Here is a 25,063-nt window from a genome sequence, read left to right as displayed (position 1 = left end):
CCGCCGTTTTTAATTGGATTAGAGCGAGACGGCTACACGCAGCATCGGGGTCGCGAGGGTGGGTCGAGCGTGTCGAGGGTAGCAGGTTTGTTGCAGGAACGGGGTTGCCTGGAATATTCGGACGTGGCAGGCGAAGGGGTAAGGGACGATTTGGGAAGGTGCAGGTAAATGACAGAGACAATCTACCCACGCGCACCGCCACCCTCCTCGCGTTCCATGGTATTCGTATATGGGGGAGGGGAGAATATCGATTTGCGCGGTTTTGTTAGAAAGGAAAAGCACGGGGAAATTGGAAGACTCGATGCTGTTTGGCTGATCGTTTTCTTTGAATTCAAAAGAACAGAAGGGGTGGGGAACGGTAGATTGTTTTGGAAACGTGTAGGAGGAGGCGAGAGGCGTGAATATCTTTGAACGTTTAACAATGCAATAAGTTTAATTGATTTGTTTTTGAAAGTAAAATAAAATTGCGACAGCTTGGTAAAAATGGAAAACGAAGTTTTAAGTTGTTTTACTGATTATCTTTGGGTTCGGAAGGATGAAAGGGACGTTGAGAAGTTTTCTTTCAAAAAATAACATTGGATTGTTCATCGCAGCTTGCTAATTATTTGAGGTGAAATAGAGATAAGAACAACGAACTCGATTAGCCGCGAACTTGCAATTACATAAATGCATACTGCTGTCAGTCGCGAGAACATGTCAACTAGAACGAGAAATGAAGATTAAAAAAACGATTTGATCATCGGTCACGCAGGCCTCAATTTCATCCAACAGCGGTCGTAAATTACTCAATTGCCATCTACTTTTCTCGAAAGAAACGTGGTCGACCTCGGGCGACGTAAATCATATTTATCCAATACAAAACAGAAGAAACATGCTGAATCCATTAATTATTCAATGTTTCCAAATCCCAGACCACTTAATATTCGTATATGGATTAATATACAAAATATTCCGTACTAAAGTAGCGGAGAGAAAAAAGAATGATACTTATTCATTATTTCCGTCAAATATAATTCTCATTCATAAAATTATGACTTTTTCTTTTTTTTTCTTAAATAGCTACGCTCAATTTAGAAATTTTCCATCCTCCATCACTACAGATTAACGACTTATTTCATTTTCTGCTATCACTTGAGCCTTCCTATATACGTATATTCGAGTTTTGAGTATCAGAACAGACGAATGCCTGGTCAGGATTGTTTGGATGTCGGTCGCCTTCCGCGAGCTACGCTCTCGGGAACGATTAACTATTTTCATGGGGTTTTTTCGGGGCGAACTTTCGGAGGACTGTCGGAATAAATCATCGGGAGAGCGTGCAAAGTGCCGGGGGCGGCTCGTGCATCGTATCTGCATTCGCGCCACGCGGCATTAATTATGTATTCAATAAATTTTAAACGCATCGAAATGAATTCAAATTGCAGATTAATATTAAACGGTGTTGGCTAATTGGCCGGGCAATTATGCGGCGTTAATTAAACATTAGGAGAGAAAGTCTCGCGACATAAGCACGGCCTCCGCCATCTATCGAGAAGCTCACCGACGATGCTTCGCACGGAAGTTTCTTGCGGACAGTGCCATCTGAAAGGGTGCCTCGATAATTGTACCAGAGATTCCAGACAACTTTTGGAATGTCTACTTTATCGTTGGACAGTCATCGTTTTTTACTGCGTCAGTTTCGTCGGGATTCGTGGATTGTAATTTTTTATTTATTTGTTTGTTTGGAAGGGTAATTTGGAAAGCAGACGGTAGATTATGAGATTTGATGAGTTGGACGTGCAATTTTTTATAGAGATTTATAGTGACATGCGAAACACGAATGCGAATAGTATCAGTATGAGATACTAAAGAGTGTAATTGGGAAAATTTAATAGTTTCAGTTGATACATTTTTTCGTACAAATTTGTGTTTTATGTCACATAATTCTTATCGTTTAAAAAGGTATTGAAAACGCTAGGATTTAGTTCATAAACATTTTCATGATCGATAGTAAAATGGTAATCCGCTTGGTTAAAACGTTTGTGATGATTTTAGTACAGAGATAATTTGATATATAATATTCAACACGTATAACAAGTAGGAAAATATTGCAAACGATAATAAAATGATATAAATGAGATACGGAAATCTAACAGCTTAGAGAAATGTACGAGTAGCAGAAAATACAATATTACGTATACATACACATTATAAATACACATACAGATAAAATTCATAGCTGTTGCTAGTCAAAAGATTTCCAAAGTGAAGTGACTGAATAATTCAACAATGCAGAAACGGTTTTTATTACGAATAATCTTGAATAAATCACAACGACAAGATTACGTACAATTTTATTCGAATGGGTTGGGTAAGGAAACAACGCGTTTAGAAAAAAAAAAGAACGTTTTATTACACTTACCTACGATCTGTATACGTGAATATACGCAAGTCACGACGTTACATACACAACAACGTACGATCCTGCTTGAGGGTGAAATTTTTAACGGGATCTTTGAGATGTTCAAAATATTCTCAACCCTTGCGTAGAGCACCCCGCGAGGAAATAGGAAGGAAGTTTAAATCACGATTTCGTGTCGGATTGGATTAAAAACATTTCTTCGTGTTCTTGATATGTCCGAGATTGGCGAACGCAATGAAAGACTTTGCCATAGATGAATAACGATCAAGGGAAACGATTATTTAAATAATAGACAGCTAAGCGAACGATGGTACATCGTATGATGTAGTAGTAAGAAAATGTTTTGTACTCTAATCCATTTATTCCTTTTTCCCCGTATAATAATATTTATTGTGCTTCATGTCGATGATCCGTTCCTATGGTAAAATCTTTTCCACGATTCGTCAAACGATCGTTTTCTCGAATTATCGCTCGTAACTCACGGCATTCCCTCTTTTCCCGAAAATAGCCAAGCGAGTTTACGCCCGATTGAGTATTCGTGACCATATCACGATCACCGAGTTATATGTTACAGCATATCGACTACATTAATATTCTTCTTCGACTTATAGCTCCATTCCATTGGTTATGCAGCTTGAGAACGCGATTACGTGATTAGTTGAGGATAAATTTAACGGCGAGTTGCGAGTTCCCATGTCTCTTGATCTACTTTCCATGCGAATCATGGTCGACACTATCGGTTGCTTCACTTATAAAACGATAACTGGAGGAAAGGTTTATGCACCGATGGAATTTGCGATAATAAATGCGTTGAAACTATCTCTCACTCCAGAGTAAAATTATTAAGCGGATCAAACGACTGGCAACCCTGTACCTCTGTCATTCCTCCTGCATCGACACGCAAAGTACGATCGACTAGATTTTATAGTGGCAAAGAGATCACGGCCCAAGTAGAAGGCATAAATTACCCAGTAAAATCGAGCCTATACATTAATCCTTTAAAGATACGTTGCTTATGCCACTTAACGCTACGCTTAGTTTATGCACGCTACCACAAATCTTGTTTTCTCTTTATTTTATCGATTAACATGTCGGCTGTTATAATGACTATGTGACACGTTGCTTGAGTAGTTACGAAACGTTAGAAAAATTCGTTTCGAGTTATTCTTTCGCAGAAAAGGAGCTCAATGTCAACCTTATTATTGATATTGTATATACAAGTTCTTTTCTCATTAGTCTGCATCTAATCTCTTAAGTAGTTTGCACCTTATTCACAAAAGAATCTTCAGCTTCCAGTTTATCATTCGACGACGAATCACAGGGAACTATACGATCAGCTGTGGATACTATTCACTCACATGATAACCATATTTTTGTCAATATCCACTTTATCAACTATAGATACGACCAAGATCTGTGCATATCCCTCGATAATACAGATTTCTTTCACGAGAGTTGTCAAAGTAATTCCTCCGACGAAATAGGTTGCACGCCACTGATTCCTCTTCAGTTTGTAATATAGAGGCTTAAAGTGGCGTTTCCTCCTCTTGCAGTTACCTGGGCGTCGGAGGAGGTGGTGGTGGTCATACGGCGCTACCTGTGTAGAAACCTGTTTTACCAGCCATGCCAGGTCCTCGTTTCCTCTTCTCACACTCCATCGTGCTAAATGTATTTTGAGCGATCTGCGACTTTCTCTTCGGGTTCTGCAGCGTCATACTTCTCTGACTCGAATTCGAACTAGAACTAGTTCCTGGCTCGGATACCCTTAAAATCCCAGAATGTATCGTGCCAAAATTCTGATAAATATATTGGGACTGAATAGCCGAGACAGACGTGTTCTGATTTTTTAGAGTGATGGGCACTGTCTGCCCTGCTAAACTATTGTATCGCGTATCGTACCCGAACGGAGTGTCCAACAACGATTCGTTTTTCTCTCCATACCCACTGAGTCTGGAATCGAGGAGACCTTCCTTTTCGGTAAAGCCACTCAATCTCGAGTCCACCACGTTTTGTTCAGTGGTTTTAGGAGAAAATTCGGAATATCGTGGCTCTTGGCCAACAGAATGTTCTTTATTCTCTGTGAAAGCTATCATATTCTGTCGCGAATCAGACAGAATTCTAGAATCGATTAAACCTTCTTTATCGGCAAAACCGCTTAATCGTGAATCGATAACGCTAGCTTCTGACTTATCCCCGAAGGTATATCGGGGATCGCTACTTTTTGCATCCGGATACGCTGGTAAAACGTGAGATAGATCTGCCTTATCGACATAGCTGATAGCTTGCGGGTTCGAAGCACAGATATCCGGGGCTGTTTTGCATAACAGAGATGTTCCTTCCTCGGGAGCTCTCTGGGATGCTGAAAATGTGATAAATTATCAATTTTTATTAATAATTTGTCCATTAATTTACTTTAAACTAGATAAAGTACGTAATAGAATAAGTAGAAGTACTTTTCGAGGGCTGCCCAAATCCTCGAGCCTGTGGAGGTCCAGGCGATTTCTGGTGAGCTCTGACTAAGTACTCTGAACTTAGTCCTCTCTGTTCCCGTAATTTTCTCTCAGCACCAGGCACCATGACTCTCACCTTGGAAAAATCAAAGTAATAATAAGGTCCAACCAGAATTCAAAATGTAATTAGTTACAATACTCGATATATCAGAATGTTTATTTATATTCAAATCGAAAACAATTCTTTCTTTTTTCAAACAATTTCTGTATCAACTATATTTTATCCTTGTATGATATCCATAAAAAGCGATTATTACGACCGTACCATTTCTTCCACTGTGGAGAAACGAGCCATATACCCGGACATAGTTAACACAGCGGCAACTTCCGCGAGAATCAAAGCCAGCCCTGACAACTGAAGGCACCAACCATACTGATACTGTGGCAGACCGTTGTCATCAGCTTGCATGGTGGATGTAGAGGGCAGACTGTACTTTCCCGGTAATTCCAATGATGCATCTGATAAAGCAGATGCTAGAACTATCAGGCCACCACCTAACGAGAGTCCTGGAACACAAATGAAATTATTACTTGGCTTACATCCTAATGTCTTGAATATTTATGGTTTTCCGGCGGAATCGGTTCGACATTCGTGATTTACCATCGAAACTATGCTCGGTGTACTGTTCACCGGAATCGAGCCAACTTGATAAACTCCATTGGATAATATGTAAACTTTCGTAACAGCCAGATCTTTATCATGGTCTGGATGTTTTTGAATTCAGTGCATTTTCAAGTTAAATCATTCGTATCTTGTGTTACCGCTCTGTGGAAGATTTGAAACTTCAATATTTATGAAGGATTACTATCTTCAAATGTTTTATACTTTCTATTTTCTACTATTCTTTCGCCAATCTAACAAACTTTCTACGATAGTTTCTGGAAATTTCACATTTCTAATCTTATATTCAAATTTTCTAAGATGAATTGTTTAACTATCGATGGCTACAGTGTGTATTTTGTACCAGAGAAACGAAACTAAGAAGCGTGTAAAAAGAAATACAAATTTGTATCTATCTATCTATCTATATATATATATTTATAAATAAATCTCTGAAATCTCTAAAAATGTAGCGACGCAAGTTCTATGGAACGTATCAGAAATCTTCGTTTTAACATAGATAGCCATAGCTAAAACATTAAGCCGAGAAAAGTAAGTAAGACGGAGTTTATTAATAAGGCAGAAGGGGTTGTCGTGGATTAAGGCAGGTGAAAAGTTGAGAAACTGATCCAAGTTGCCGGCAGACCAAGTTCCTAGGCTTCAATCTTCCCTTTTATTATCGTTCGATCGCTCGTATCTCTTTAAGCCCGGCCAACAGCGTTATTGCATTCTCGTAAATACGCTAGCATTACAGTGGTAATGCGAGACGAATGGAGCCATTAAAATTGATCGTTCCATAAAGCTTGTCGCGTTTTCTGCGTCCTTAACTGTGCCTTTCGGCTGAATAAACGGCCCCACTAACAGTAATTGAGGTCTAACATTGCTCTGCACTCTTCCTGACCAACAATTAGATTCAACGTTTCAATGAAAAGAAAAACACAACAATCCGTGAAACCATTCGCTCCAAATACATAATCTTACTTTTTGAAACTAAGTAGTTGAATAAACGAATTCTAACAATGTGCTGACCTATTCTGTAAAAAAAGTTAAAATGATCTGTCGCAATTAAAAGAAGAAAATATTTTTCGTCGCGCACTCTTCGTTCGAAACGAAAATTTTCTCTTCGTCAAAAACGAGTACCCTTATCCTTCCGAAGCTCCCTCTGTCCTTCTTTGAACATATCAAAAAGGCCGTATTGGCCGCGTTTACTTTTTATCTACAGCGTATCTTACCACGCGTAAAGCGCGCCGCATAAAAATTTGCATACGCGTAAAACGAACGAGGCAAGCTTGGTGCCATTTCCTCGACAGTCGATTCAATTCCAGTCGCACCCAGCCACCGTCAACGGGACATTGTTATGACGGGATAAGCCCTGCCGTTATTGCATTCTTAACGACAGATAGTCGGCCCGCGTCACGGCGACCTGGATTATCTCTGAAACGCGCGAGCTACGTTCTCTGAGTCTTCTTTTCAGATCGTTTTTGAGAGACTTCATCTGCTTGTCGTGTCCATTTTGCTTCTATTTCACGAGGATACGGTGTTGTTAAGTCATTCCATAAAAAAGTTCCCTCTTTATTTTATCTCCTTTAAGTTTGTTCTTGGAAACCTTATCATATATATGCTTATTACCTTTCTGTTTTACAGAGTTACAGACCTCCGATTTAATGCTATTAATATCTTATTAATTTATTAATCTATTATTATAATTGAGGAAATTGTTCTACATTATTGTCAGAATTATTCCGTTGAACTAGATTATTTATTGTTCGTGAATATAGTTGGCGTGAAATATGCACCTTTTATTCAGAAATGTTAACAAAATACATACATATAGAGCACAGCAAAGTTGTATTAACACCTAAATGGGAAACTGCACGTTATTTAGCAAATTGAATAACTTTAGCTAATATAAATCGTCATTTTCGACGGGGAAGGTAAACGCATCTCTGTGGAATATCTTCGATAATTCATTAACGTGATTTATATCTGCATTCAAAATATTACACAATTAATACGACTCATGTGTGATGTGACGTATGAAATTCAGGAGAATTCAAATGAACGTGACAAAGTTCGAAAATCATCCGAGATTTCTTAAGATTCTCGGTCTTTTTGCTTCCTTGCTACAAAAGAGCAATAATCGGTGCACAAGGCAGTCATAGATTTCAAACTCGCTTGGAGATTAATTTCAATAATTGATTACTACTTCAGCTTGTTAAATTGCAGTGGGCATAAAAAGCATGCATATTTCATTTGCGCGTCTCAGTTGAACGCTGAAAATGTGTCTGGATGAATTTAAATTTCAATTAACGCTGCCATACGTTTTACAATCGGACGTACGTCGTTTTGGGGGCAAAGTTTATGCTCCGTTTCGATTCGGGGCACGTATCCGCGTCCTCTCTGAACATGAACACGCGGAACGCACGCACGCCTTGTCACAAAGGTGATTTAAAATTTGAAAATAGATAGCGATCGGAATCAGCTAATCCCGTTGGTTATTTATTACCTTAAATCAATAACATCTACATTGAAATATGTATTCAGAGGGACAAACATCGAATTTGTAATTTATCTGACAGTAAAGCTTACTTTTTCTAAATTTTTGTACTCTGAAATATACTATGAGTAATTTTAGCTGAGAAGGATTTCGCTTTTCTATTGAAATGTTAATGCTAACGAGAACTATCACACTCATTAAAATGGATTCTTCGTTTTTAATCCCTAAGCTTTCTTTTTTATTATATTTTGTCTATTTATTTATTTTCATCGTTAAAAAAATTTTAAAGTAACAACACTAAACGCTGGAACTACCAAACCCGTCGAAATGATCGTTTTCAGATTATTTTTTACGATTACTACAAAGATGCTGATATTTTTGCCCAAATTAATATTGAATTTCATTTATATAGACAGATAATTCGATATTAATATATTTTAATTAATATCATTTGAATTATGCTTACTGATTTATATGTGGAATATCTAGATACATATTATACGTCGACAGTTCTAGTGTTAAATGAAAGAACCTTGCACTTCTTTATTTTTTAAAAGATTCTTAATTATTCGAAGGGAAGAATCTAGGTGAATAGGTTTTTTTCTAGATCATCCGAACGTAGCTGAATCGCCCCAGAGAATCCACACGTGATCCAGCATTTCACACGTATTTTACCCTGGCACGTACAAAAACCTGTTCCCCCGTATCGACGAATCGAATTTCTATACGCAGAGGGGTTTAATTAGCGCGCTGCTTGTCAGCCGCTACGTTCCCTCATTCACCGATTTCATTTGCAAGTATGCCAGGCTAGACGCTGTTTATCAATTAGCCCTAGTTAGCAGGCACGACCCAATTTCACGCGTCTTCAGAAACAAGCTCCGACAGATGTGAAATAATTATGCGAGGAAAGGCCGTGGTACAAGTTTAAGGTTCGTTAAGGGCTGTGAAAGGGATCTTTGTTGAATTTGGGTTAATCCTAATTTGCCTGACTAATTACACTTGGATTTGATTCCTTTAGATTTCCGAAATTGAATTTCTTGAAATAGCACCACAACATTTGCAACAGATAGTGGCTACGTCTAACAAAGTAATTCTGTCGTTTTGTCGATCAACTTCGTTAAAGGTATAAAGCTACACACACTTTATTCTCGTTATACGATGTGATTGATAACAATTCCAAAAGATGAAATCAATATTAGTAAAAATTTACATTCATCAGTCACGAACGAATACGCTTGACGTATTCATCCAGATTCCTCTGAAATTTCCTCGGGAAAAAAAGGAAGTTTGCAATTGTAATTGACACAGACAGATGACGAAGATTGTATCAGTATGGGAGTAGTATCGCGGAAATAAATCGGGGCTCGTGAATCATATCAGCAAACGAAAGTTCGCGGACAGTCGTCATCAGAACGTCGACGAGTTTGGAATATTCAATCGAGAGTCGTCTTCAATTTCCCCGTTGACTCGATTCCGCTACGCTTTGTTCCTGGACGACTCAACCCATTGCTCAATTAATTAGCAGTAATTGCAATTTAGTCGTGAAACGTTGGATTCGACGAAGTGAACTCGACGTTTCCATTGACGCAATATGAACGTGGCATTCGGACTCTGTTCAAAAGTAAACGTACAGGATCCTCGTGCTTATCAGAGTTAATCCTGGGCGAATGTTGAATGGAAATTAAGCAGAATTAAAGGTTACCCACTAATCCTTTGGACCTCCCGCTTTAGAAAATTTCGCAGAAGTCGTGTAAGCCTTAATTATATAATTTATCAACATGTATTATGTATTATGTATTTCGTAGAAATACCAAATTAGAGATGAGACTTTCAATGTACGAGTCTCAAATAAAATAGTCAAAGCTATACGTAATACATTTCGTGATTAAATGGTACTTCTCTCTCTCTCTCAATTTGCGATTGATTGAATCCTTAACTAATCCAACTGTAAGATTAGGTTCCAACGATTGGAACACTTTGTTATTCGAGAACTTTTTATTTTTCCTATAAATCTTGGGATTCTTACCTGTTTCCATTCAGAAACTTCTGCGATGGCATCCTCCGTTCAAATAATCTCAATCATTCGAAATACTCTTCCTTTACACTCCTGGATTCTAAACCAAGTACACATCATTCGCACGTCTATCGATCTGTTTCTAAACATTCTTCACTCGCTGAACAAAATTCCATCACTCTCACACTTCAAGGAAATTTAAGAATCGTGTTTCTTAGTAGATTCTCTTCCCTTGGTATACCAATCGTTTGCACGTTCCGTGAATTTCCAAAGGATAGAAATTTTGACCGATTTACAAGTCGCAGGATGGAATAATCGTGTGAAAATATTCTGCAGAGCCATCAAGTTTTGAACGGGTAACTGTACAATTCTGACAGTCAATGAACGTCAGTAAAAGCATGAACGACGCTCAATCGACAGACACGTCTGCTCTCGTTTATTGTCTATTATCTCCCGTGTCGTGGAATATCTTTTATCCTGCAAAGGAATTGGAGAACAAGTTGGTCTGACATATTTCCACAAACGTCGTACGTATCTGCGTTTGATACTATTCATGAAGAAAATAAAAAGAAACATATTTTAATAATCTTTCATATGAATTTTATGCCGTACACGCAGGTATATTACATATTTTTAATAATATGTTATATTCTGGACGTTATCTGCTACTATATAAATATTTTTTACGAAGTGGTTCAACTGCAGCATTCAAGTTCAGCTAAGTATGATCATCCCAGGAAAGATTTATACATCATGGTTATCGTTATTGCCATCGGCTGGAAAATAAACAAAATACTTAACGCCGAGAGCGTTTCAGCGATGGCGAATCGCAGAGAGTCGGGCGCAGTAGTAGCGGACTGCACGAGTCAGCCATAAGAATTCCGAAGACCAGCGCTCTGTTAGGTCTTGGTTAGATACGAGCTCCGAATATAAGCTTTTCCTCTCTATCTGTAAGTTTGTAGATAACAGATAGAGAATATTAACCACTAAACATGCCTGTATTCACCAGAGAGTTTCCTCTGAAAATTTCGAAGAAAATAAGAAAAAGCGTAAGAGGAAACAATACAATGTGCCTAATATTATGAAGTAAAACTATGGTTTCCTTTATATAAATTGATGAATATGTCGACGAGAAGGATTCTGTCTAAGAACTATCTGAAGTTCTAGTAAAGACTATTGCGTAGTTATGCGATGGATTTTTGTGAGTGTGTTATTGAAAAGTTCGTTGGAGAAATCGTAGAGAATGATTTCACTATTAGTAATGTCTCCGAAACTTGTTGCTGTCACAGAAGTTGCTCGAGTAACGAGCGACCATTTTTCCTTTGACTTTCCTTCTTTATTTTCTCTGGTGTTTGGCGTCTAAGAAACTTCCAGATAAGCTCGAAATTCATCGAGGTAAATGTAAGATATCGGTCGTACTCTTAGAAAGTTCAAATCGATTGAAATTAAGGAAAATGACGTGTAAAAATAGTAGTGATAATTATATCAATTTTTCTGTTATCACGCATTTTGCAGTTGTGGGTACGAGAAGTTATCGTAGTTTGATCGTTTAATGCGTTATGTGACATATCGATTTCCAAAGGTTTCATCCAACGTAGGTTAATCCTGTCTAGGATCATTCAGCTGGTAACGAGCATTCAGTGAAAAATTTATCATTCTACCAATACAGAAGTTTCGTGTTTCAATTTTTACAATGGCATTTTTTAAAACATCATTTATTTATCGTAAATTACAAAAACATTAGATCGTTCTTGTTCGACGTTAATTTTGCAGTAGCTTCTATTTCAATACAAAAATTACTATTTTATTCATTTCGCCCATAGAGATTATATATACTATCCTAAAATTAATCTATTCCGAAGTTTTTTAATTTTCTGCATCCACGGTATTAAAGTAACATTTTCAAACACTTTAGCCTTTGTACAATGCAAATACTCTCTTTATGAATACATTTTTGATGCGAAGTGACGACAGAGCCAGAGATAATCTTGTAAGACGCTGGCTGGAACAGGGAAACAGGAACAGAAATTTCCTTCTAAGACAAAATGCAGCTGCTGGCACCTCCTGTCTACCTTCTCGTATCCACTCCAGGTGGAACGTAACATGCATGTACCTTGTGTTCACCAGCGTGAAGCATCGCCGGTCCCTGGAAAGTAGCTTGCATCAAAGTTGACAAACTTGATTCACGGAACTTGAGGAAAAGCTTCAACAGTCTCTGCTTCAGCTCGCGTAATTTGAACTAGTCAAACTGTGTTCTTGCTAATTTAAAAGATAATATAGATTAAACTGGAATTCGGTAGGAAGTAATCACGTACTTTCATGTTTGATCAAAGAAAGAAACTCCCCACGTGTTTTTAAAGAGTGCAGTTTTAAAAATGTATACGCGGCTATATTATAGACTGTGTATTAAAATTAATGGAAATCTTTTTTTATTTTTATAATTCGCGAATGGTAGGAAATGTACCATGACAATATATGTAAATACTATTATTTTCCTATTGCAGATCTTTTCTTCCATTTTTTGAACCACTATAGCCAAAGTCACATTAATTAAGAGTCTTTTGGTTTTTTTTATTTCGGATAAAGAGTACGCTAGAAAGAAGAAAGATATAGGAAACATATGGTTAGAACAAATTATAGTGCTACGTATAGAAGAGTTGTCGTAACAGACAACCAATTCGAGAGCACTTACAAGAGAAACAAACGTAGTTAGATATTACTTTAGAAGGAGAACTCGGTCTCTTGAGTCATTTCTTCTCAAACACCGCCGCTGTCGCGCAATAGAACAGGGAAATAAGATTCGAGAGGTAAGAAATCCTCTAAGGACTTGAGAACTTTTGATTACGTCGGATCTTGTTTCCACAAGATCAAATGATTTTCTTGAAAACATCATTAAAAATACTGCTCCCTCTGTATCCAATTTTCCAGTATCTAAACCTCGTATCATATCAGACAACTGCTCTGTAATAATCAAATTCGCGAAAATAATGAAGCTAAATTTGTTACTCTAAAAATGTTTATCAAAGACTACGATTAATTTCTCTAAAAATATTATTGCAATTTTTAATAATTTTCTCAGTCGTGGTAAAGTATGCCATAATATTATACATTACGTTTAATAATAAATGTAACTGCAAAATTAAGAATATTTCTCTTTATTCGATTAGAGTAAATTCGTCTCTTAAGAGTCTTCAAAAAAGAAATTATACCAGAAAATTCAGCATTTCCTGTCGCTATTTCCGTCTCCGATCAAAGAAAGTTTACTAAAAACACACATAGCACTCGTCAAGAATTTCAGCATCCAGCCGGAATCCTCGACGAACTCCCCAACTGCACATGTTGAAAAAGATCGGCTCTGCAAAAATTCCCCTCTGACAATCGTTCACGTGTAGGGAAATGTCGAAAACGACGGGGTTTAATCCGTGGAGATTATAAGAGTCACTTCGGCAACGATTTTGTAGATCCCGAGGGAATCGCGAATTTCTTGGACGGCCAGGAGTATTTCGGCCAACTATTCACTCCGTTGAGTATTCCAGCACGGTTCCAGCGCATAAATTTCAAGCGTGCCTGCGATGCTTTATGCCGGCAGGATTAAATAACTTGACCCAGTCGTAACATATCACGCCTAGGAAGCATCTCACCTGCCCCCTTCCAATTGTCGTTCTCGCACATTCTTTTCTAACATGGTTCACCCTTTTCCCACGTTCCTCCACTATGAAACCCTTTCTTAAAACTTGTGTTTGACTTCAGTATGCATAAATGTGCGTTAAAAATGTTTAATATAGTTATTTAAATGTAGCACGATTTGTATGTTGATTGGACGAATGTACATTAGGTTTTATAGTCGTTAAAATAGTCTTAAAAGTAGAATAAAATACGTAATCGTTAGATACCCTTGGCAATAATTTTCTGCCATAAAATTCATCGTCAAACTGAAAGCATGTGTGGCAGTTCTCTCTGAATAACTTTCTCTTCTCAATCCTCAGTAAACACGCGTTTTCTTTTCCTCACAAAATTTTCCTTCACTGTTTGTAACAAACTGTAATCGATTACAATTTCTTCTTGCTCTATACCAAATCTCTAACATCAATCCAGGCGATGACTGATCAATCCCTCCTACCAAATTATGATCAGTTGCAATTCATTCTTTCTGTATATCAAACCTCAAACATCAACCCGGAAAAAATTTTTAAATTATTTACGAACACGATTTTCGTTTGCAAAAGCCCCGTAACCAGCGAAATATTTAAGTTGTACCCTAACCAGTTCTGAATAACTTCTATCACGGAACCTTTAACGAACACACTATTCCTCTTCTCAAGCTGCCTTCTGGACCTTCTCCTTTCATCTATCCGTCTAGAAACCCATTCAAAAGGATCCCCAAACCTGTTCAGTTGGCTTCCTTTCACCAGCCACTCTTTGCTCATGAGGGGGTGAGTCTGGTAAAGTCTCGCGTGGCATTTCTCCGAGATGCAGCGAGTCTAAAACACGGGGACTTTCTCCATTGTAGTTGTAGTCAATGTTCCGCTGGTCGTCGTCGTGATCGTCGTGGAAATTGGATCGACCATTCGATATCGCGGCCGGTATTCTCGAAATTCAAGCGGGCTTGCTTGCTACGCAACGGCTCGTATTAATATTAAATTCCGGTTGCTGGTGGCTGAGCCACGGGTAGATGGCTCCGGCATGGCCGTGCCTCTGGATGCCGACTCGCAGACAAGAATTATATGAGCGAATGCCTCGCGTCCCTCCTGTCCGACGCACGATGGATCGCGGCTAGTTTTCACGAAAACACTCGCCAGGGAAATGAATTCGGTTTCGCCTGGTTTGGGTGTTAATTTGCTGCACGCGGACTAGTCGGAAAATTGGCGTGGGAAACGTGGAAGTGTTGGCTGAGATTTGTTTTGTTCTATTTTTGTTTTTTTTTTTTTTTGTTTGGTTTCTAATTGATTTTAAGCGTAATTCGCTGCGTGGAAATATCACGTGGCAAGGTGTTTCTTGTTTTCACCGTTTCGTGATGAAAGAGATTATATGGATGTATAATAAAGGGTTTTCATAAGTATCTGAGCATTGCTTCTGCAGTAGATTATAGATTATAGGCACGAAAATATTGAGAGAAGCTCGTATTATGATATTTACTTGACTGATTACTTTAAATATTATTTTACATATGATTTGTAACGTGAAAATATTTTAAAATATGCAATAACGTATTGTAAAGATTTTATAAGGAACGAGAACAGCGAAATTCAATGTTCAGAGCATCAAAATTTCATACTCACTAACCTAATATCTTCCTTTTATGTAGTGAGATCTAATCATTCAAATTTCCTCGAAGAAAATTCGTGTAACGATTCAAGATCAGCTATCATTGGGAAGAAACGAGCGACGTTGCTTAAGAGTCGACGATAATTCGTGATCAAGCGATTCATCCTCTTCCGCGGATGGACCGCGTATTTGTCATGATTAACACGCGTCATAAAACGAGCCAGCTTCGCCGTAGAACAATGCCGTGCGAATTAATGAGGACACGAGAACGAAGGCTGTCATTCACTGACGCGGAACTATGATCTCCGATTGGCAAGGGAGAACTCGGTTGCGACATGTTTGTTCAATGGGATCCCCCCCCCCCGAACACGGCTCATTTCACGGATCCCATTGATAATCGAATACTTAACACGCGATGAATTACGATTGTCATCCTGGCGAAATTATAATACGTATAGAGAATGTGAAAAGTATACAAAGTTTCAGGTGTTCATTTCGTATAATCTGACATGAAGAATTTTCTAGCAGAATGTCGATTAGAAAAACTATGTCGATAGTATGTCAAAATAAAATGTCTAAATGTTCATGAATTCCCTTTTTGTAAGAATCTAGGTCTTTCCTCTTCAACGGCTGACTGTTCTTGCGAGTCAAGGGGTGTAACGTTGAGTGTGTCGTCAAGAAGTACGAAGAAGTACATTTGACGTTATAATAACGACGTCGTTAGGCGAAACTTTCCTCTCTTACGTGGCTTCACTGCGGTTCAAGTAGTCAGTTTTTCGCCAAGCATTCGCGATATCAATAACCTCATGATCTCTATTTTTCCTTTCGTGACTGCCGCCACGGAAAACAATTCTTAATTCCAATTAAAACTTCAAAGATAGAAAATACTACACTGTAAATCCCGTAATAAATATAACGGCAGAAACTTTCTAAAAATATAAAAATTCTCAAATAACGTGCCAATAAATTGTTCCTAGGAATAAATCTTCGTTCCCTACAAAACATTTACGAACTGCTTCACAACAAGTAGCCAACAATTCTCGCGTCATAAATACCCTATCAAAAATCCTTTCGTGTCAAGAGAGAAGTGATATCTTCAACAAGAAGAAATTACGATATTAACTAGGGAACGGAACGATATTGAAAAAAAGAAGAAGTCGGAAATGCAATTCACTCTGTAGAGGTTGCTATCTCGAAGGGAGCATATCGCACGGAACGAAAGAAATCGATTGGTCACCCGTGAAAGCTCGCAGGAGGCAACATGATTTATCCGACACCTCGAGCGTGTCCCAATTTATCAGAGGTTCGCAGGAATTAATTCGAGATAGGATCACGGTATCGACGGGTAGATTTGTATGACGGCCGGATGGCCAGTGCATTGCCACGTTACTCGGCGCAATTTGTATTCAGGCGGTGGCCAACGCTGACGATAGTAGTAATGTCAATGGAGCCCACGGCTTCCTCAAGATAACGTCCCAATCCCTCGGCTGTCGTTTTACCGCTACGATTAGCGCAATCTGGAAGTCGCATCGAAGCTTTTTATTCCTCTACAGCTCCTTGATCTAATAAGAGATTGTTCCTCTCGCAAATCGAATATCTTCTAGGGAATCGGTATAGCGCGCGAAATAACGCGATGGATAAAGAGTATTATAAGAAGTTATCCGTTGAGTATCTTTTTCCTGACTTATTCGTTTCTACGACTCTATTATAATTAGAAGACTTTCAAATTGAAATTCGGTAATTGAGAATCGAAAACATTTTCATATTTTACTACTAAATCTATTTTACAATTTTAATTAACATGGTTTAATTAACATTTAATTATGGTTCCGAACTTCGCGCTACATGCTAACGAGAAGTGTTCATATAATACCTGTCTTAATATTGTGAAATTTTACGTATGCGTTTAATATGAATTATTATGAAGTACTTTCACGTAATTTCAGGGTTTTCAGCTCACGTGCCCTATTCAAGTACATACGTATGTGTTGACTCGTGCGTACGTCACACGTAATGAACATGTTTAGTGCATCGTGTGTTTACGATCGATGGAGAACTATGTGCTTTCAGTTTCTTGGAATTGACTAGAACTTGAAGCGAGTGATCTTCAAATATACGTGGAATAAGAATAATGTTCGAATAGAAATTTCGAATTACGCTGGTCATACGCTGATAGAATTAATAAGAACAGGGAACAACAGGGTGATTGGATTTGCGTTAATCGCGGCCGCAATTGGAAGCCGAATTGGGAATTAAAGTTAAAGTGGGAATCGTCTAGGGGTGGGGGTGGTTGAAACGTCTGGAATCGGCGGTGTTCTGGTAACCGGAGAAGTGGAACAGCGAGAATTGTTTCCGATCCAGTTAAGAGTGCATCTCTGATTTATGAAAATTATACCAGAGCCGGTTGTGCTCAAGTTTCCGAATTAATATGTAACTGCGCTAATGAAGTGCAAATTTAATGTGCCTGCGGGACAAACAGCTACGTGCTCTCTAATTAACGCTAATAATTAACGCCGAAGAATTATCGGGTGAATTCGCTTGACGCGAAACAAAATTTTCTCGTGGAACTGTGCTGGAAATTGGAGAAACCGTAACGGGTTTGCGATTGATTGGGTTTATAGAGATTCAATTGCCTATACCTTATTTGCTTAAGAAATAATTCTTCGCATATGAGTTCACGTTTATTTCTTACTTTAGCAAAATTTTCTAACCGAGATTGCAGATACAAAGGCAAATAGCGAATCTCCATCCTTTAATTTTTTAGATAAGAAGAATATCCCTTTTACTGAAAAGTAAATTTTTCTTTTATTTGATACTCCTAATTAAAAGCACGACACTCATGAATTAATTTTATCTCCGTAGCAGATTCAAATCTATTCACGTATCAACCTCCACTTTGTTTCTTATCTTTTCTTCGTGCATTTTTTTAAATCGCCAGCTTAATTCTCTTTATTACATCGTGTCAATCCAATCACGCGTTTGTATTTTGCCGAGAATTACTTTTTCTTCTTTTAAACTGTTGTTACATTTGGCAAAACTAGATTAAAGAATAATTAACCAATTTGGTATCGTAGTCACGATACCAGCTGCTGACTACTTTCCCCGATGATATGGAATTAAAAATAACATTTTGTAACTATGTTGGTAACATCGTCCAGAGTAGGTGTTACTTTAATTAACGGAAGTGAATTGTAAATGAAATTGCTTGAAAGTTTGTATAACATGATTTACTTGGTATATTTACAGTAGAAACAAAACCAATTCGTCGTATTTATATTTTGCGAACAAAACTATGAAAAATGAAAAGAGGCTTGTAAAATTTTTGAATATCTAGGTACATCAGAAGCTTCTACATTACATTTGCTTAAAATTTTGGCAGAAGGAGGTCGTAGATTTGTCAAATATTTTAAATTTTGCTCACTGCCGAAAGAAATTAGAACGTATCTATATGGTAATTCCAATGGAAATTCAGAAATTATTCGAAAGGCGAGGCGGAATATATTCTTTTGTTCTGTAGGAATTTAGTTGGTTCAGGTTACATGCAAAATTCGTTGTTGAATTTCTCAGCAAAGTGTTCAACGTCTTTCTCCTGTTTTTCTTATTTTTACCACTGTAGAGAGATCGGTCTTCTGTTTTTATCTCTCTTTTCGTAGCTACATATTCTCTGCTCTTTTATTCTTTTTAACGGGAAGTTGTTTGCGCGTCAGGCTGAGAAATTAATTCGAATCTCTTTCTTTTGTTAGGTCACGCCACTGGGTGCAAGTTAACTTTCGTTCTGTCTTTAAATCGTGTTCTCAAGTAGTTCTTTCGTCGCCAGTCACAATCATAAACCAAGATTTTTCAAGAATAGCGTGCAGGAGAAATTTCTAGATTTCTGTCTTTTCTCCTCAGTTGAAACGTAAGTTATGTAAATTTAATGAGGGGACAGAGGAAGAATGGCACAAATAATAAAATTTCTGACTTTGAGTGTGAAGTTAAATTGAAATAGAAAACTCTAAAATAATATTAATTATGTTTAATTGGCCAAATATTTGGATATCCTTAAAAATTTATAACAGAATCTAAATGGATGTAGGAATAAATATGGAGCGATGGTTAATTTTCAAATGTCCAAGTTTTAATTAACGAAGAAGCCAACCACTTGTATTAACGTAAATTGAAAAGTTCTTACAAAATGATATCAAAGAAGCAATACGTATCGTAAAGTGCATAATTAACGAACGAGATAGGGCAAAAAAGAAGTGTCAAGAGTAGGTGGAAGGTGACAGTTGGAAAAGAGAAAGAACAGGGCAAAAGGAATGAGAAGCTTGAATGAAAATTAAAAAGCAAGAAAACGGGGTGGAGGGGTACGTGATGCGTGGGAAAGGGTGCTGAAACAAGAACAAACTTCTCGCTCGAGCGAATTCCGGCATTTTCATACAGCGTACAGCTAATGAATGTAGTTACTATCCGGAAAAGTAATTTTAATATGCCGTATCGGTAATTTTCATCGCCGCCGGGCATCGTAAACTGCGCTAATAGTTTCCAGTTGTCGACCAGGCGGTAATAGATACATCCGGTTAATTAATTTTCATCTCGATTCCCCTCTAAACAATTCTCAATTTTATTTCCATGGATCGCGTGATCCCTGACCTATGAAAAATTATTTTTCACAATGCTAGAGAGTATATTAACCTCCACGGAATCTTTCGGTATAAAAAATATTTATTTGCGAAACATTTTGGTCTCATGAAAATTTATCTAGAACTTATCTTTTAATAATCAGATGATTAATGATCAATATTAAAAGGGCGATTGCGAAATATTAAATCTGTTATTCTCTTGTTAAATTCAAATCTATAGAAAAATGTACAGAAAAAGAAAAAAAAAAAATGAAAGAGTGATCTAGAAAATTTCCTCACCGTTCTTCTCTGTGATTGATGAAACGAACAGAAAGATTCCATTTTCCCCGGCTTTCCGGTCCGTCAACCGGGTGCGTACCAAAATAAATCATAGTCGAGTATGTAGCAAATGTTTACAAAAGCCGGGTCGATTATAACCCGAGTCGAAGAGGGCGGGACATTCTGTACCTTCCAAAAAAAGCTTCCGAATCTAGCGTCGACACTTGAAACGAACCATAAGAAGAATAAAAAGAAAGAAAACGAAAAAAACGGGCGAGAAAAATGGACGAAACTGGACGAAATATTAATCGAATTCAAGTAGGGAAACTTTCGAAGCTATTCGGTATTATTTCATCCCCTCTCGATTTTACCCTCTCTTCCTCTTTCATCGTTTACGCGAACGAGGCAACGATCCGATTGAATACAGCCGGCGCCAGGTTTTTCAGGGACGTCACAATGAATCCTGTCAAACGAGTGAATCGCAAGCTTTATTTCGACCGCGTCAATATTTGACGAAGGTTTCGATATTTCATTACATTGGCCGTCCGCCCCACTGTTTTCACCGACGTTATTTCGTAAACGAAATATCCGGCCGCGGCTCTAGCTCGCGAGAAATCTCCCAGTGCGATTTGCTCTCCTTTTAACGCGACCGCACCTGTTCGAATTATCGATCATTTTATTCTATTTCCACCGGTGGAAATTGTGTAAATTTGAGGGAAATACTGGTTATACTCGCAACACCGGGCGGTTTATCGTGTTTAACTCTTCGCATCGCGTCCAAGTGTTTGTGCCCTCTATGCCTAACAATCGCTGAATAATATCGGCGAAAATATTTGTTTAATCCTGTGTAACGTTACTTTTCCGACGTTTTATACGGTGGAAATGATGTATTTCAGATATCATTTATTCTATGTTTACGGTTGAGAATATTACACATATATTATTTTCTTTGGAATAAGATCATAATATTTATGTAAAAATCATTTTACCCAATTTTTAAGTTTTCAATCATGATAACACGACATTCTGACATTTTGACTGTCGCTGGACGCTTTGCTATTTGTCGTCGGCCGTCGTCACGTTTCCATGACTTCAGTTTTTGTTTTAATTTAGCCGGCGTTTAAGCGCGAGACGAGCGTTTCCTGTATTTAATGGTGTTCTATTGAAGTGAAACGATCTACAAATGCACTAAAAAATTGCGGTAATTTGTGAGTTTAACGACCCAGTGAAAGAAAATGGTCAGCAAATGATTATAATCCCGATTTCTGTAACTATATAGAACAATTAGGACATAAATAAATAAATTCATGCAATGCATGAATGTAGAAAATAAATTGAGATAATATCATAGAGATCCAATAATGATGATGGATTCAATGTAATTTTCTCAAACAGTGTATGATAATTATACAATAACAGACTGAATGATAAGTGCCGGCTGTTGTGAGAAAGATCTACATCGAAATGTACGGTCACCGAGACGTTGATGAAAATGATTTAGAGACTTAAAAGTAGAAATCGAGTGATTGATATATTTATGAATATTTATCATTGGAGTTTGTCTTTCGTACCATCCTTCATAATTTGAAAAAAATCATTAAAACTCAATCTCAATATACAATAAAAATGATCGATATTTATTATACAGATATCAAGTTGTTATTAAATCGGAGACGTATGAAATGAAAACAGTGGAAATACCAGAAGAGGCAAGAGTCACAAACAGCGTTTGTGCGAAACGATCGAGGCACGAGCGATGTAACGATCGAGGCCAGGAATTTTTGGAAATTACTCAAAACGAGCTGAGCAATTTCAATTAAAATTCTGCGCGCGAACGCAATATTGGTTCCGGAGATCGTGATTATGAAAGTAATCGTGTCATGGAGACACGGTCGAAATTGCTGGAGGAGCACATTCGACGTAGCCACCGACCAATCGCGTTCGTTAAAGCCTGACGTTCATTAAACCACCATAGATGTTTGGTTAATTCGCAGCCGCACGTTTCCGCTGCAAATTACCCAATCCGACTGAATCCTGCGCACCGATTACATTTAATCCCCCTTCCACGAATTTTCCGCAATTCATTATACACCGTTTTCAGAATCGTTGGTTTTGTCTGAGATAAATTTTGATTAAGGAGTTAAACAGTGTATATGTAGTGCGTAGTATATGTAAATATGTATGAAAGCGTTGTATAAGCATGCAGAAGGTGATCTTATGCAAAATACAACGTAATTTAATATTTTGCTTCATATTATCGAGTCACGTCCGTGATTTAGCAAAGACGAGTTGAATGTGTAAGAAAATTTAGTTTTAATCCTAGTTCAAGCTTAATTTTCCCGTGAAAAATATTAAATATGAATAGCATATGATGTTTAAATATTTTCTATCCGACAAGGTACTAGAACAGTTAATTAAAAATGATGATAAAAATAAATTACGAATAATCCTCTCCTGTTGACAACGTGTGCTTCGATATTAATAATGAAAAAACTTGAAATACAGTTAGTATGGCTGTTCTACATTGTTAATAACCTTACCAACGAAGTTATTAAGCACTCTTTTGCTTATATTTTCTACAAAATATTTAAAAAACTTTGGACGCAACCACTTTGTTTCTCTTTCTGAATAAACGTAAACAAAAATAGAGGAATTATCGTGAAAAGAAGCGACAATCGATTAAAAACAATAACCTTTCGTTATGGAAATTCTTTTTTAAAGTACTACAGGTGACGAAAACGTGGCTGGTATTCGCCACGTGACGGTCGGAACGAGTCGAACGAGGACCAAGGTCGACCAGAGATTCATGAGGCGAAACTAACGCCCTGGCGATGTTCAGTTTGCTGGAAATTCGTCTGCAAGACGAGCCACTCGATCGGAGCGGCCAAGAAATTCACGTGGAAGTTGGCAGTGTCGCAAAGGAGCCACTTTATCGAAGTTCGACCGCATCAGAGCAAGCTTCGTCACACTTGAACCCCGAAAAGTGCAGTAAACGTGTCCTGCGGCGATTCTCGCGCTTCTACGAAGGATACACTGGCCCCGAAGTTGGATCGATCGACGATCATCATTTGAAACTATGCTGAGAAGTTGACTAGGGTAAATAAAGACCAATTTCACCTCCGGATCGCTCAGTCAACAATGCTGCGTCCACTTTCATTGAAGAGAGACTGATCTTCGATGAACTCATTCTCCTTTCTATTTTGGCTAGTCATTTTACGATGATCCTTGATCTTATAAATAAACTTCTAAATAAGATAGAGTGACTGCAGTGATTGGAGTGGGAAATGCGATGGTAGAGAATCAAGAAGAGGAAAAAAGGTAGCTAAAGGGAGGAAAAAGCTCTTATCCGAGGGATTAAAAATTATAAAATTGAATTTAACAGCCAGTAGAAGGAAGTATAGCGATAATTTATGAATAAATAAGGAAGTTTGTTTGGCAGACTTAAAAATTGTGGATTAAAGGATAGAACATAGGTTCTACAGTGACATCGATGACTGAAGAAGAGTAGAAAGTCGATGTTGGTAAAAGAATACGAAAGGAATAAACAGCGAAATTTAAGTAAAATGTCAAAAATTAGAAAAACGGATTTGACGATTAATAAAAAAAGGCGCAATAATTCTTTGTGAATAAATAAGAGAGTTTTGAGCAGAAGTAAATGTAGAGGAGACACAATGAAGAAACGCACTATTAGAGCGATAAAGGAATCAAATATCCTTCCACTTTGTTACAAACTTCAGAAGCAAATCTACTGTAGAAGCGTAAGAAAGGATCCTTTAAAGCCCATCTTCGTAACGAGGGCCGAAAGGGCCCTTCGAATGATTACGCGGCCATTAGAAAGTTCGGTGGTGAGCGAAACTAACGAAATGAAGACAGTCGAGCCCCGAAGGAACAGAGTAGTTTCTACGAAAACCGCGTGGAAGGGGGTCCGGTCCAACGCGATTCCCCGAGAAACTCGGGACAAAGGGGTAAAAAAGAAGGGCAGAGAAACGAGAGAGAAAAAGGGCAATACGAAGGTGGCCGCATTTGAATAAAGTTGAAAGACGTGGCGACGCTCCTCGGCCTGAGGCGTCTTATCTCTAGAGGAAGATCGGAGGGGGGTAGTTTATTCAAATTGAACGTGACAGAGGCAGAATGTCTGGAGCCACCGCGTGCCCGCGGCTTGTCAACTTTCCATTTTTATTTGCTTGACGTATTGAGTCGAGTGAACTTACCCTCCGCCCTACTGAATTTCCGGGAGTGGAAAACTTGGAAAGTGGAGAGAAGTTTTATTCTGTTGATAATGGCACAGAATTTTTTGAAATTGGCTATTGGATACCAGAGGGGAAAGAAGTATTGGTTTATTAACCCACTTGTTTATTAGAAATAAGTTTAGAAATTCGTGCGATTTCAACGATATAATCGGACTTGCGAATAAAAATTAATGGTTGGAAGAATCATTAGAACGTACAGAAAGGAGATTTGGTGTTCTTAATAGATTCTTTAAAGAAATCCAGTGAGTAACATCGATAAAAATATTTCCACAAAGTCTGTTATCGAACAAACCGGTACAAAGTTATTTTCACTTAAATGGGAACAATGTTAATTCAGTAACGTAAAATCTAATTTTAAACATTATAGCAAAGTTAAACAACGTAAAATAATTTCATAGCGAAGAGAGAGGCTTGCCTTTGTAATGATATTTTCAAAAATATTTGAGTACATTTAACGTGCGTCTTTTTACAATTTTTACATGGAAATTGTTAACAGCCGAGAGAGAAAGAGAGTGAGATCAGTTCCTTTTGGTTGCTTGTTAGTATTAATCTTCAAAGAAAACGAGGAATGTTATTTAATACAGGAAGTGATTTCCACCATGATGAGTAATCACAAGTTGACGCAACAAAACTTTGGATTTCCTTCAA

General features: G+C 37.8%; 1 protein-coding gene across 1 annotated transcript in view; it reads right to left on the bottom strand.

Moving 5' to 3' along the window:
* Window positions 1-1,842: 1,842 nt before the first annotated feature.
* The window catches only part of LOC100746146, a 160,415-nt gene continuing 137,194 nt past the window's right edge, over window positions 1,843-25,063 (bottom strand). Inside the window, exons 5-7 of the mRNA XM_003491140.4 lie at window positions 5,174-5,415; window positions 4,852-4,984; window positions 1,843-4,757 (exon numbers count right to left, since the gene is read on the bottom strand). Of these exons, the coding sequence (XP_003491188.1) occupies window positions 3,982-4,757; window positions 4,852-4,984; window positions 5,174-5,415 (1,151 nt within the window). The 3' untranslated portion in view covers window positions 1,843-3,981. The remainder of the gene's footprint in view (window positions 4,758-4,851; window positions 4,985-5,173; window positions 5,416-25,063) is intronic.

Source organism: Bombus impatiens, unplaced genomic scaffold (genome assembly GCF_000188095.3).
Source record: "Bombus impatiens unplaced genomic scaffold, BIMP_2.2 scf_0517, whole genome shotgun sequence".
Lineage (NCBI taxonomy): Eukaryota > Metazoa > Arthropoda > Insecta > Hymenoptera > Apidae > Bombus > Bombus impatiens.
Note: the sequence above shows the minus strand (reverse complement) of the source record. Positions and strands in the feature narration are given on the sequence as shown.